Raw genomic sequence first — 15,904 nt, forward strand, 5'->3', positions numbered from 1 at the left:
TTACACAGAGTGCTTCTTCAGTGGGACATGTCAGTTCTGTGTTACTGGAGGATCCCATCCTCGGTAGGGAAAAAAAAAGCTCTTCTGCCTGGTAGCTTTTGACTAAGTTAAGCTTTGTTTTGTAAAGCAGCACTGGTCTTTAGGGGAATAAAAAGAATCCAGTATCAGGTTTTGCTGCCTCTGTGGTAGCTCACTGTCACTTCAAGAAATGTCAGAATCCTTGTTTACTCTGTATACAATGGCTATTTCACAGAGCTCTCCCTGCACTCAAGATTCCTGTTTTGTTTGTATAGTGTGTGTGTATATATGTTTGCGTGCATGAGTGCCTGTATTTTATATATATGTCAGTTTCTTGTGCATTTGAAAACTGATGGAAGTTCTACCTGCTCAACTCTCCCCACTCCGCTTTTGATGATGGTTGAAGAATATTTGTTTCTAAGAGCACCAAATCACAAAAGCTTCCCCTCCTACAGTGTAGAAACATGAACTTCTTTCCCATTTGAAGCCCTAATAACTAAACCTGGCTCTTTAATTCCTCTTGCATTGGGCACCTGTGATTTTTAACTGATTTAATTAGCTGCTACAGCACCAGATAGGTCTGTGCAAACCAAAAACAGGGTGAACTATTTAAGGACAATGAGCCATCTGCCAACACAAATCTATCCTTTCAAACTCCGCCTCCCAGTAATTCAATCCAATCAGAAGGCAGCAGCCTTGATACAGGTGTTGAAAATGAAGACATAAGCACCTGTATGTTCAGGGACAGTTTCATATCTCTTCTATAACCCTTGTCATCAGACTAGAGAATGATGTATTTTATCAATAGCTGCATCAAAGGCTTCTAATAAAAGCTGTTCATGGTACCTGCAATTTGTCTTTCCCTGTCTTTGTATTTGTATTTGGGTTCTAAGCAACCATTTTGGTGGTAAACATGTTCAAACTTCTTGAACTGGAGCTCCAGACTAGAGCGTAGTCCCCATTATTTGTGATAGTGCTGGCCTTTCCCTGTACACCAGACTGAAACTTCACCCCTCTACATTGTGGGCCCAAGGCTGAGGTGCACACTGCATTTACTGAACCAAAAATCTCATGGCCTCAGGATTGGACCTTACATAGAGAACTCCATGAATGAAGAGATAGGGCTATTTAATGATGAGAGCAGAGCCTGGTAATTGAACTTCTTTTTCCAGTTGTGTTGCCAGCTTATTGATACACCTTAGACAAGTCGCTTAATTTTTCTGTGCCTTGGTTTCCCTAGAGTAAGTGGTTATAATTATTCCATATCTGCAGTGGAGTTGTATGCATGTATACTTTACATTATTTGAGATCTTTAGATGAAAGATGCAAAGTATTATTACACTGCTCTACAGTCAAAATGCTTCTGAAATAAATGTAGTCAAACTTTACTAATTCTGGGTCTCTGAGAACGAAAATGATGCTTAAAATTGTTGATTGGCTCTAGTTTTCAAGATATGCTTTTGGGTCAGTATATAGGACCCTTGACTTGGGAATGGCGGAGGATAAGTGAATTATAAAGGGAAGGGATTTCAATTTAAACCAGAAATGACTAAAATACATCTTTGACTGGATCTATGAATAAATCTATGACTGGGTTTGGACAGTACTGGCTTTTTAGGCAAAACAATGAATGATGCAATCTGAAGCTGGTATTGCGTCATACATGATATGAATTGCACCATGTTATTCCTAGAAGTCATGGATGATGCAATCATAACGAAGCTTACATCACTCTGCTGAACAAATTGCCCTGTATCAGCTCTAGAAATCATACAGTGTCGTGCTCTCTTATTTGTCAGTGTTTGATTTTGCAAAGGGATACATTTCTGTTTAGCCAAAGTGAGCAGAGATGCCTCGTACTTGTGTGAACAGTGCAGATAACTTCTGCTCTGTTTGTGGTGAAGTGACTTTTGCATCACAAAAGCGCAGTATAACCACTATGGTTAAGAAAGCCTATCACCTTTATTTTGGCTGCAAAATTGGAGATCAGGACAAGAGGTGGGCCCCACACATATGCTGCAACACTTGTGCAACAAATCTTCGCCAGTGGTTGAACAGGAAAAGGAAATGTATGCCTTTTGCAGTGCCAATGATTTGGAGAGAGCCAACAGATCATACCAGCAATTGTTACTTCTGCATGGTGCCTCCAGTTGGGAAAGGTGTGTCAAAGAAGAAAAAGTGGACTGTGCATTATCCAAACATTCCATCAGCTATACGCCCAGTACCCCACGGAGAAGGACTGCCGTGAATCATTCTCACTTGAGTCAGACGAGGAAGAGGAAGAGGATGAAACTTCTGGCCTTGAACCATCAATGTCACAGGACCCACATTTTCTCCCATCCTCCTTCTCTGAACCACACCTCATAACACAAGGTGAACTGAATGACCTTGTCAGGGATTTGGAACTACCCAAGAGTAAGGCAGAGCTGTTGGGCTCCAGACTACAGCAGTGGAATCTCCTGGCAGGTGATGTTAGGGTTTCCATGTTCTTTGACCGTCAAAAGGATCTTGTCCCATTCTTCTTCATGGAAGGTGATCTTGTAGCCTGCAAAAACATCGATGGTGTGATGGCAGCCCTCAACATCGTTCACGATCCAGATGAGTGGAGACTGTTCATTGATTCATCAAAGATGAGTCTTAAAGCTGTTTTACTGCATAATGGCAATGTTTTGAAACCTGACAGCTGTTATGTTAGCCCATACTATACTTTTGCCATCAATTCCAGTTGGTCATGCAGTCCATATGAAGGAAACCTATGACAACATGAAACAACTTTTGAGGTGCATAAACTATGACCAACATCAGTGGCAGCTTTGTGGCGATTTGAAGGTTGTTGCTCTCTTGCTTGGTCTGCAGACTGGATACACAAAGTACTGCTGTTTTCTCTGTGAATGGGATAGTCGTGCAAGAGATTCCCACTACATCAAGAAAGATTGGCCACTCCGACAGTCATTGGAGCCTGGGAGGAAAAGTGTTCAGCATCCACCACTTGTTGAATCAAGGAAGATTTTGTTACAACCCTTACACATCAAGCTGGGTCTGATGAAGAACTTTGTCATGGCCATTGACAAAACACAAGCAGCTTTCAAGTACCTCCGTGGAAAATTTCCAAGGTTAAGTAAAGCTAAGATAAAGGAAGGTGTCTTTGTTGGTCCTCAGATTCGTGAACTTCTTCGAGATGATGCATTTGACCATGCACTGCGTGGCAAGGAAAAGACGGCATGGAAAGCCTTCCAGTTAGTGGCAATAAATTTTCTCGGAAACAACAAGGCAGACAACTACAGGTTGTTGGTGGAAAACCTCCTCAAGGCATACAAAAGCCTTGGTTGCAACATGTCACTAAAGATACATTTTTTGCACTCTCATCTAGATTTTTTTCCACCAAACTGCAGAGCAGTGAGCGACGAGCACGGCGAGCGATTTCACCAGGACATTGCAACAATGGAGAAACGCTATCAGGGCAAATGGAGCCCATCAATGCTTGCAGACTATTGCTGGACAGTGACAAGAGATGCCCCATTTAATGAATACAAGAGACAAGCCAAGAAGCGCCGAGTAGACACTGAATAGGACTAAACTATGTACAGAATAGTTTTTTGCCTTTTGTTTCATAATACATTTTATTTATATAACTCTTTTGCTGATTTTTAAAGTGTTACATAAACAGGACAGGTGAAATATTATCATGTAAAGCAACCATAAACACATGAAAAGACCTAGGTTTACAATTTATGATTAAAACTCTACTATCTACACAATATACATAGACATAAAATGTAAAAACTTAAATATCTTAGAAACAGTAGCCAATAAGTTGTTTTAATTGTCGTATTTGAATTCAGCACATCAAAATACATAATAAATAGCACATTTTATCTCTGAAGCAGACGACTTCTCAAAAATTGTAGACCAGTGTTATTATTCCTTTAAATGTTTAAAACTTATGCAAGTTAAGTGAGTGTAATCAGCTGTTTTCTACATGAAATGTCTTATTTAAATGCTAGTAGTGGTTCCTATAACTTACAAAACACTATGATGCATCCTTTCCAAATTCTCCCCATTTTCTTAAGCAAAGACAATCATTCACATACTGGATATTCATATTCCTGTAGTATTCAGCCCTGTCTCTTTTAATAAATGCAGATATCCCCATGCCCTAATCTGCCTAGTTACAGTATTGCAGTAACACCTGGTCAGGGATTTGCTGTCCAGCCTGCTCTTATCCTGCTGGCCTCCAGCAGCTCCTAGCTGGAGGTGGAGACTGAAACCTGACAGCTGTTATGTTAGCCCATACTATACTTGACACTAGTGGGGATTATCTGGAACTGAATAGGCTTCTCTGAAGCCTAGTCGCATTTGCAGAAAAACTTGCTTGAGGCCAAGCTCCTAGCACTTCTGCTTGCAAGAATTTTGCTTGAGCAGAGTCAGGGAGAGACATATGGAACAGTGCCATGTGATCTGGGCAGCTGAAAAGTAACATTTTTTTTTTGTTTTTATTTTTAAGGTCAATTACATTTTATGTCTCCTGACCTCTTTTTTGAAAGAGACAGACAAAAGCTCAGCTGAAAATGCCCCCAGAGGTGTGAGAGCATAGTGAAGCTAGGGTGTTGCTTATTGTTGCTCATCACCAGGTTTGCTGGGACGAAAGCAGATGGGAAAGGGAATTAAAAGTTTTTGTCCAAGTGAGTGTTTGCCGTAATAGTATAGCTAAATAAATCTGTCTGAATAGAATTTTATTGGAGAAGAGAAATGAGCAAATTGAATTTTGGATTTGATCATATTTATGAATATGAAGTCTTTGCACAATGGAACTGCATTTGCAAGCTTAGGTTTACATGACACTATGCATCTTACTTCCTTTGTTATCTAGCCACTTTGAAAGGGAGAGGAATATGACTTGGTATGGAATAATAAGAGCTCTTAATTTCCTTTCACTCCAAAAATATTCCAATTGAAAAAGACAGTTGATTTAACTATGACACCGATCTTACTATTTCATTTCTAGAAAAGCTTTGGAAGCAATTCAGATCTCTATGTGTTTCTTTTTCCAGTCATTCCAGCTTCTCACTTGCTAACCCTGTGAGTGTCCCGGGATATATCAAAGGTCTCCTACACTGCTTTGTTGATCTATACTATAGGCTTTCTTTCTCAAGGAAGCACAAGTCCATCTTAAAATATGTGATCTTGTTTGCCAGAGAATATAGTCCCCAAAAGAGGGTAAAATATGAAGGTGTCCAATTAAATGTTTACTTTAAGTCCTAATCTTCTGATGAAAGCAGAACATTTGACAGAAAGTAGACAACAGTTCATCAGCTGTATGTAAAAATTACAAGCCAACACCCTCATTGGGAGTCTATGCAGAAAGGCACTGGACAGAAAGGGGATGGACACAGAGATACCCGTTACCCCTAGTGGATGGTGCCTCCAGCTTGGGGATAAGTGCCACTGCCTCTGTTGCACTTGTTTTGTGGCTAAATTGAATGTCACTCACTGGAGCAGTGACTTTAGCACCTTTTAATGAGCACCAAAAGCCACTTAAATAGAAAAAATAAAAGCATGAGAGAGAGAGATTGGCATGTTAAGTAAAACAAGCCAGTTAAATAAAACAAATGCAGTAACATATGAGCCTGAAATAGATCAATAAATCTTCCATCCACTTGTTCTGATATCTAAACAGTTTGCTGAGTAGATGCAATCTAATGACAGAGCTAAAAACAGTGAACCATATACAACTCCTTTTCAAACTACAGATTCAACCATTGGTTTGAAATAACAGACCTCTGATTATTGCAGTTTGGAATCTCCTTTTACAGTAAATCATACAATTTTACTTTAATGTAACTTATATTTAACATTGTGCTTCTTGAGCTGGGCCAGTGGCAGGGGAAATTGTCTGGCAACTTTTCAGTGAATTGGCAACTAAATTTCAATTTCCCATGTCAGTCACCCCTTTTTAAACATTACTTTTTGCAAACATTTATATGAGTGATGTTTTGTTCATACAGAGGCTCATGGGAAATGAGTTTTGGGCCCAAACTGAAATTCATTTTTTGAAGCAGCAAAGTGTTTGGGACCAAAGTGCAAGCAATAAGCTTTCCTGCTTTCCCTTGTACATTTATCCCCAAAAGTGGCTGTTTACCTGCATATTTTTGCCACAGCTGCCATGAACAGAAATCCCAAAATTTAACTGCAAAGCAAGTGTAGTGGTGCTTTTGAGCTGCCTGTCCCTTTGTGTCTGAGGAGGACTTGAACTAGCCTTTGTGGTAAACTCCTTTCTCTTTACATTGCTACCCCTTGTTCATGGTGGTTCATGGCTAGAGCACATAGTTTTTTTAAAAAGAGAAATGCTTAATTAACACAACAGAGGGACACAGATTTGTTCAAATATTCCCCAAAGCTCTGCCCTGGTGATTTTTACATGCCCTGCTCCACAATGATTGAAAGTGTGCACCCACATCAAAATTACTTTTTTTGTTTACAGGGACTCTGATGAATGTTGGATACATTGAATAAAGGCATTTGGTAGATAAGAAATATGTCTGCTCATTGCATAACAGAGTACCTGGGGGGGATTTTCTTCCAAAAATCCAGGGCTTGAGTGGATGCAAGGTTAAACAGGAGGAGGAATAAGAGTATGGGACTGCATCCCACATAGCAATTACACTCAGTTACCATAGTTCCCAAGCAATCCATAGGTTGAAATTTGATCATATGATATATTAGTCAATTAATAAACAAAATTTATAAAAATTAAGGGATTTAACGATTACATGTATGGATCCATGGTGGACAAGAACTAATATTTAGCCAAATTTCAGCCTACCCTATGGAAAACTACAGGTATTATGCTAAGAAGGAGTAATAGCAATAGACTCATTTATATTTTAAACTGCAATTGTTCTCTACTATGTCCTTGTTTTGAAGTGTGGTTTTAAAAAACAGGAATCAAGCAATGATTACTGCTGCTTATTATTCCTCTCTTGTAAATATTCCCACTGTTGTGAGTGATCATTTGGGGGGACATATTCTGTCCTGAGGTCCCAAACCAATTCAGTGAGTTGTGTGCGAGCATCTGAAGCCAGAGTTTGGTCATCAGGCTGGAATCCTATTTTTACCAGTATGTGCTCTGGCATATGAAGTTGGCTTTTTGTACCTCCAAGCTGGCTTCTTTAGTGGATCGTATAATAAAAACCAAAAAAAGTTGAGTATGCTTTACCACTGTATTTTCTGAAAGGAGTCACCAAAGAAGAGTAAGGTGGCCCAATAAATAGTAGCATAGATCAGGCATTTTATATAGGCGTTTTCCTAGCTCCACATGCTCACTGTACAGTCCATTGTGTACACCTACTGGATGCAGCCATTTGCAATCCTTTGGTAGTGTTTTCTGTTGCAGTAGTTCTGCCTTTAAAAACTTCTGGTCCCTGTTCTCTTATGCTCACAGATTGTCCTATACGGAGTGTTCTTGCAATTGTAGCATAAAATGATGACCTCTTGTACTCCAGCTCCTTTTTTTGCATGGGTGAAATGGACAGCAGCTCTCAGTGAAATCTCCAGCTTGTGCTTCTCCATGCTGCTTCCTCTCAACGCTCCTCTCTCTTTGGCGCTGCCTAACACTGACTCTGACTGTTAATGGGGTTTTCCTTTGTGCTTGATCTAACCATGTGGTAGAACAATACAAATTGAACATGGTTCTGTCAAGCACCATGGAAGGCTGCATACTTTCCTGCCGCATGGCATGCTGGGATACTTCTGCTGTTTTCAGAAGCATCAAAAGGTGAGAGATTCCCTCATTCTCACAGGAAAAGATAAAAAGGTTATTTGTGTTCTATAAATAGACCCACCTACTGCAGAGCAGCTGACTCCAGGTTTCGGGGTGATAGCCCCAGTGAACAGTAGTGTTTCAAAGTGATTTTTCAGAGGCCTGCATGCAGAATAACTGTCCCTAAATAACTCATTTGATTAATTGATATTAAAGTGGACACATTGGACATCTTGTTGATGAATTATGTTTGGCTCTGGCTTCAGTGATAATTCTAGTGAGATCAAAAATCATGTTAATTTAATTAGCTAGAGGTATCGTAATTTGAGTAATTATTTTTAGAGCTATTCCATGAACTATATTGCATGAACCACACCTTGGAATCACAGCTGAGGCAATGTTATGTGTAGTTATATGTCTACTACTTAACAGAATCTCAGGACTGAACTAACACTAGAAAGAAAGTACTTTGATAGAACATTTCAGGAGAGTCTCCATAGCTGTATGTCTACTGAAACGGAAAACATTTTCTAACATGAGGGTGATATTCTCTAATGGTTAGAGCAGAAGACTGCGAATGAGCATACTAAAGTTTTTTTCTTGATCTGATCCTTGACTGTGACCTTGAGCAAGTCACTTAACTTCTCTCTGCCTAAGTGTCCCTCTGTGTAAAATAGGGATAATGTCTACCTTTTATAAAGTACTTTGAGAGCCTCATGGAAGCTTAGTAGTAAGGTAGCACTATATTTTGTTTAGAAGCTTTACTGATAAATTGTGCTAACGTCAGAAACATTTTTGCTGCTGTTAAATTGTCTAAGCAGTTATTGGTAAGGATTGAAAACACTAGTATCAAATAACATTGAGAGATGCTGTAACATTTTGGGGTTCCGACAGGCCAGTAAGGAGTTCCGTCAACACCTGCCTTGCAACTCTGGGTGTCTTATATGCTATGCTGTTGTGCCTCACAGCCCTGACACCAACAGCCAGCAGACAAGCTTTCAGGGCACATCCTGGCTTCCACCACCCAGTTACTTTTTGTAGGGGAATTCAGCAACCCTTCCAGCCCCAAGTTTCCTCAAAACTATCTCCCCTGTAGTGCCCAGTCCCTCACGCTGGAACACTCATGAAACATTAAAAGTTTGCTGTTCCTTTAAAGAGACAGTACACGGCAGCCTGTTAGCTTAACACAATCTTCCCTTCAATCACAGCACTGAATTGGTTCACAGTAAGTAAAACAAGTTTATAAAGTGATACCAAGTAGAAGTAATAAGGATAAAAATGGTTATAAAAAAACAAATGTGAAAATAAGCTATTAAGGCTGGAACTCAACTGAACAAACCTGAGAATTTTGTTCAAAATTTTCGCACCATAGAAATTCTTCCAGCATGGCTGGCTATTCCTTAGCCAGGATCCAATCGCAGGGCCCAAAGCGCCTGGTTTCCTTTGTCTCCTTAGATGAAGGATGACTATGGGGTTCTCGCCCCTTTTTATAGTCTAATAAACCTTTGAAATGTATTCTTTGAAAAGTAAGCCTAGGCAAAGTTTCTTTCTCCTGTTGAGGTACAGACGCCGTGCTGTCTTCTCCCTTGCTTGTTAGCTTTGTTCACCTTATATGTAAAATACCTTCATTGGCTCTGCCTGATGACCAGGCTGGTCAGACAAGCAAATACACACTTCTTTGTCTAGGGCAGGCTGAGCTTATGCGTTGCTTGCCAATTGTAAGAACGTGATTCTAGCACATATTTATAACTCTTTGTTCATACCCCACACAATGATTTTCTTGACCAGCGTGTTACCAGCTTGTATATGATACCTTACATGACTTCTTTTAGATACAGATTATGACAGCAGTGAGTTGGGGCAATGAATACATCAGACCTGACAAGAGTTGCTGTGAATTAATGAATCACCAGGCTCTGGCTATTTTTTCCAGTAAACCCGGAGATAGTGTTATCTAGTGGTTAGTTTAAGAATTGGTGTCAGGATTCCTGGTTTTGTTTTGTTGTGTTCTCTGCCACTCTGACTTTCGTTAAAGCACTTAGAACTACATTTTCAGTTTCATCGACTAATTTTGGGTGGTCAATTTGAAACACCTATGTCAAAATTTTAACTAAATGAGTGCTTAAAATGGCATTCAGGTGCTTATATGTGGCCTGATTTCCCAGAAGTACTGAGCACGCACTGGGAGCTGCTGGGTGTCTGGTATTTCAGAATTTAAGTAAGAACTCCTTTAAAAAAAAGTCCTTGGCCATAGAACTTTAATTTCTCAATTTGAGGACCAGAAAAAAGGCACTCCAACTTAATGGACAGTCTCGAAAATTTTGTGCTTAACTTTGTCACAGTTTACCCTTTTGTGAGATAGGAAAAACCTGTAACTGCCGTAGGACATTTTGTGCTTTATCAGCTGTTTGTTGTAACAGTGCTTTTGATATTATTAGGTAAAAATTCTATAACAGTAACGGGCACTTCAGTTTAATGCAGTTCCCCAATTTCTGTCTTTGGCAACTCCTTTTTAGAGACAACTTAATTTTTCAATTAATGTTTCAAGTAATGTTTCAATACTGGAAATTACCTTAAAGTTTCATATCATGTTTTACATTCAGGCTAGCTTCACAGATCTTCCAACTGAAATGGAATAAAAATATGAGTTAATGGTTAGTCTGAAACAAAATCTTTTGCACTTCTTCTGTAGCTCTTCTCCATGGTTCACTAAGGTTAATTTTTAGAATAGAGGAAGTAGTATTTGCACATGATCTCTAACTGTGCTTTTTAAATCATACCATATCCACCTAAACCTCTGAGGTAATATGCTGATAAAATATTGCATGTAGAGATGGGGATACACATTTAACTAGTTCTGCAAGCAGATGGCTGCATTTCACATTAGTTTCTCTGATGGGAATAACTTAATAGAGCAGCCACCTGTGCAAGTGATCTCAAGGCTCTAGTCAAATAGTAAATTTTATCTAATCTTTGGCAGCTGATTCCTGTTGTCTTTCAGCCTAATGGATGACTTTGACTACTTGACGAGGATGTGCGTGTTATTTATCACTTTGACTCCATGCTTATACAGATAACTCTTCTTTAAATCTTTTTTTAAACCCTTTGCTTCCTTTCTCTCCTGCTGAGTTCTGAAGGGTTTTCACCTGTTCCAAGCATGCAGGTGGTGAACTGGTGCCCTGGCTAGATGAGTTTCTAATGGTTGATGCAGCGTAGGTATGAGAGATGTACACAGCGGGAGAATTGGAATTTGAAGTTGCAAAGTCACGTGGTAAATTTCTTTCTATTAGCTTTTCCAAGAAGGTTGAGAAAAATATGTCTAGATCCCTCAAATATTACATCCCTCAAAAAATATATGCTCCTTTCTACCTTTTTTCCTAGGTTTTCCACTCCATCACCAATCTCTCATTTGCCCACAGAACACTGGATATATGTCCAAAGTAGACAGAATGCCTAAATAAACAGTTACTCGCCACCACATTATTTCATTCACAATTATTCTTTCAAGGAATGGATTTATAATGAAAGGTACAAGTGAATGTTTCAGTGGTTAAATTTGATATATTCTCAAACCCGTTTCTGGTCACTACTTAATTCCTGGGAACTGCTCAATGTGGGTGGTGTAACAACAATTCTGAAGTTCTAATGGATTCAGATGTAGAGTGCTGTCCATCGTATGCAGTAGTGTTCACCTGTCACCATTTTAACTTGTGCCCCAGTTATGGGACTTTCAGGAGAGAGTTGGCTGTTATTGCTGAAAACGATAGAATTTAAGTATTTTTGTAGTAGGTATTTTTAAAACACATTAAAAGATACAATGGGATATTGCTGCCTAATGTTTTAAGTGATTTTAAATGAATAAGGAAGTGTTGAGCACAAATGTTTTCAGTTTTAAATATCTCCAAGATCTGTTTCCAGTGCCTTCAGGCTGAAAACAATAGCCAGATCAGACCTTAAATTAATTTAATTTCTCAACAGAATGATGACGTGTCTTTTTGCAGAGCATTCATCACCCTGGTATCTGTACTATACAAAGCAGCATGTTACCTGCTTTCCTTTCTGCACTGTAGTTTTAACCATTGTGTTATAAATTAAATGCAAGTCTATCTATGGGACTTTAACCTGCTGGTCTGATGATCAAAGTGCTAGAACTTTGGAGCTACCAGATTTCACTGGATTCCTCTGGTAAGGTGATATGTAACAGGAATTAATCAAATAATGGTACCATTGGATGATTCATTTCTTCTTCTTTCGGATAGCAATCATAGAACAAGTAGTAGTGTTTTTATCAGCCTCAACAGGGAAACTAGAATAAAAATGACATCAACTCTCAGAAGGCATATTTCAGCTTGGGTTTTAGTTTTTATTATTTTTTTCAGAGTTCTTCAAAAACGAGCTTGTTCAAATCACTCTGAAAAAGGTATTGCCTGTTTGAATTAGTGCTTTTCAACTAAGTGTTTTTTGGCAGTGACAAAGACCTTTTACAATTACAATTGGCTTTTGGGAACCCTCGACAAGTTAAAAATATGGTTTTGGTTGTTATGAGCATTTGAGTATAACAAATGTTTCCAAAGAAGTTTTTGGTGGTTCCATAATGAAATATGAAGAGAGCAGGCAAGTATTGCATGACTAGATCTGTCCTGGCAACCCTTGGATTTACATACACGTTTATTAATACTTTTGGCTCCAGAAGCATAGAGATCAAGTTTCAAACCCCTTATTATTAATAAAAAAAGCTGAAAAGTACTGAGTAGTTCATTGAACCTAATTGGAAAAGCATTTCATTAGAATGGGTCAAAAGCCTTGTCAAAGAGGTCTGGCAATTACAATATAATAGCATGTTGGAGAGTGATTCTCTCTAAGTACAGTCTGTCCTTACCTTGATTAAAATGAACATGATTTAAACTGCTGTTATTTTCAACTGCTTTTTGTTTAATGTAGTCAGTCAAGATATCTAATTGTTGCAAAATTGACCAGACTCACGTATGCTAGGTTAATAGCTAGTAAAAGAATCCTTTCTGAACACCCTTGTTTAAAATGACTCCTTCACTTGAACACACCATCTTTCTTGCTGACATCATTATTGCACCCTGATGCAAGAGTGAAGTGCACATGGGCAAACCTGACTGCAGCGAGGCTGTATGTGTGCAGGCCTGTGGATGGATCCCAAAGGAATAATTAGACAAGATTAAGAAAAAGATGTTTTCAAAGGGAGGCCTATAAGACTATGAAATAATCTCCCAAGGAAAGAAGGAAAGAGGCAGGAGCCCATCCTCTCAAGTCATTTGAAAAAAGAGCTGGACAAAACACCTTGGAATGTAATGTAGGGAGCAGCTCTGCACTGGCTGGGGCAGTCTGGGGGGGAGTGAATGGGGGTGATGGAGAAGGAACTGAGGGGTCTCCTTTCAATCTCTGATTTCTGTGATTGTTAATTGTCAGGCTGTTTACCTGGATACATTTCCATTTCCCTGCAGGTTCAGAGGATTACAGAAGTAAGTTCACTGGGGAGTGCTTCATGGACCTTGTCTGTCCTGAAAAGTGTCGCTGCGAAGGAACAATTGTAGACTGTTCCAATCAAAAACTCACCCGCTTACCGAGTCACCTTCCTGAATATGCTACCGATCTGTAAGTGGCATGCCCTCCAGAGGTGGTTATGGTGAATGCTGACATTCTGAACATCCTTTGCACATTTTTCCTCTCTCTCTTTTTTTTTTTACTGCTTGTTTATTGGATCTTTCAAAATGCAATGCTGCTAATTTAAAAAAAAGGGTATTCCTTTGGCCTAAATCTTTGTGTAAGGCTGTGAAACAGTTCATTCATTCCACCTTAGAACTGTCTGCACACATTAAACTGCGAAGTGACTCTGTATATAAAAGAGCTAATATGTTCTATGTATGCTTTCTACTTTTGGGGATCCTTTCAGATGAAAGGCAAATTATCCAATTTAATGGAGTATAAGACAATATTGGATATAACATAGCATCTTCAGGATTTGGTCCTCTTATAGTGCTTATGTCCTCTTTAAATCTTTCCATGTATTTAAGGTATTTTATTTATTTCCACTTAATACAAAGAAAAGAAAAGATGCTGAGCCACATCTGAATCCTTTGGTGCATACATAGTAAAGCATGCACACAACAAAATTAAATTAAATTTAACCAGGTACAAATTCAATCAGGGCAATATAGCCTCCCACCCAAGTCCTCTGTCCTTCCTGATAGCCCTTGCTAATGAATGGTCTTTGCAGTACTTCTCAGGATCAACAGGCATGGGCTATTTTAGACCCAAACATGGGAAGCAAATTTCAGATCTAAGGGGACATATAGATAATGCTCTGCAAGCCACTCCCTCTCATTTGCACAGAACTTTCTATACAGTTACTTTTATATGTTTTTTGTCTATAACACCTTCTGTTGTATGGAGCTCAAATAAGTGGTAGATAGAGGGTTGGCAGGAAAGTAGGGTGAGATCCTTCTTTTTGTTTAACAAAAGTCATAATTTTCTGGGTAGCAATCTTAGAGACACATCTACAGAGATCCATGAAGCATTAAGTGCCTTTCTGTTTGTTCCCACCAGCCGTCTAAATGACAATGATATCTCAGTTCTAGAAGCTACTGGAGTCTTCAAGAAATTGCCCAGCCTGAGGAAAATGTAAGTTCAAGTTCCTGTCTCATGAGTAACTATATGTAATATAATCCCTGCTACCTTGTACTGGGAGAAAGGGGAGGAGTCCCATTTAGACGGTCCCATACTGCAATAGTAGAATGTCCTGTATTTTTTCCATTTAAATTTAAGTGAATTTAGTGGATAAGGTGTCAGATTGACAGCCCTGGAAGGCAAAGTCCTCAGTTTAGCCACAGACTAGGTACGGGACAGGCAGTGGCACCACATGCTTCCCATGTTGTCCCAAGTACTTCAACCATAACTTCCGAAGATACGTTTGCAGGGTGGCAGTAGCTGTGTTGCTCCCATGTGAGAGAGACAAGGTGGGTGAGGTAATATATTTTATTGGACCACCTTCTGTTGGTGGAAGAGTAGCTTTTGAGTTCTACGAGCTCTGTGGAGTTTGAAAGCTTGTCTCTGTCACCAATAGAAGTTGGTCCAATAAAAGATATTACCTCATCCACCTTGTCTTTCCCAAGATATGACCCATAGAGGCTGAAAGGAGTTCAGCCTTCATGCCAATTCTGTACTCTGCCTCTTACCTGAGACTGCCAACAAGGTATTAATTAGTCTGTTGATTTTTGTCATGTGGACACATGTCCACTCACAACTTCTAAGACCACGCTGTGGTCACATAGGCCACCAAGCAGCATGGTAGTATCAGCTATTCTACACACAAAATATTGTAATGGGAAGTAAATGAGAGCAACTTCTTGCATTCACTAATCTTCTGTAGAGTAAAAAAAGCTGCTGCCTTTGAGGTGCATGGTTCTGTAGCCCTTTATCAGCCCTATGCATCATTCTGTCCCTATGGAGTGTGCATATTTGAATAAGTCATATTTTGGGAGATTCAGTAATATGAGATCTCTCCTGATAAATATTCTGCTGCAAGTATTAATGGCTTCAAATATACGCATTGGAGCTCTATTATAAAAGGATCTTTATGGGCTCTATTTAAATTTATCTTAGAAAGTGGCTCTTATCAGACCTTATTATTGAACTCTCTTGCCCTCACTCAAATCCCATCCACAGTTTCTACTGAGCAAAATTACATTGGTCAGTCAAACCAAGTTTGGGAAAACCAACTAACCACACTTGCTCTCCCTAACACACGTTCTTTACACTTCCACATGTTACTAAACATCTGGAATCTCCCAGCAGATTCAAGTCATGCAAGATCTCAGATTCTGACATACAAGCCTGGCGTGGATCGTTTTTGTCACTTTGAAGGCCGCCAAAGTTTCAGATGCTGTTTATTTTAGATCCTGCATCTCAGAGCTGAAAGAGAACATGGGAGTTAGTCATATCTGTAAGCCTAGAACACCGTGAAAGATACCATGAAGAGGGCATGTTGGTGCTTTTTAGTAAATGTTGGTGACATTTTCACAAAGCCCTGTTGCCTGTAGCAGTCATAGTGTGTAGTTACATACAGTAAATAGCACTACAAAAATAAATAAGTATATA

At 39.3% G+C, this 15,904-nt stretch overlaps 1 protein-coding gene across 2 annotated transcripts in view; it reads left to right on the top strand.

Annotated features, from left to right (window-relative positions):
• The window catches only part of SLIT3 (slit guidance ligand 3), a 793,796-nt gene that overhangs the window by 581,944 nt on the left and 195,948 nt on the right, over window positions 1–15,904 (top strand). For both annotated transcript variants that reach the window (XM_005295705.5, XM_065554865.1), the window contains 2 exons: window positions 13,252–13,402; window positions 14,354–14,428. In XM_005295705.5, the coding sequence (XP_005295762.1) occupies window positions 13,252–13,402; window positions 14,354–14,428 (226 nt within the window). The remainder of the gene's footprint in view (window positions 1–13,251; window positions 13,403–14,353; window positions 14,429–15,904) is intronic.

This window comes from Chrysemys picta, chromosome 8, assembly GCF_011386835.1.
Source record: "Chrysemys picta bellii isolate R12L10 chromosome 8, ASM1138683v2, whole genome shotgun sequence".
In the NCBI taxonomy this organism is placed as follows: domain Eukaryota; kingdom Metazoa; phylum Chordata; order Testudines; family Emydidae; genus Chrysemys; species Chrysemys picta.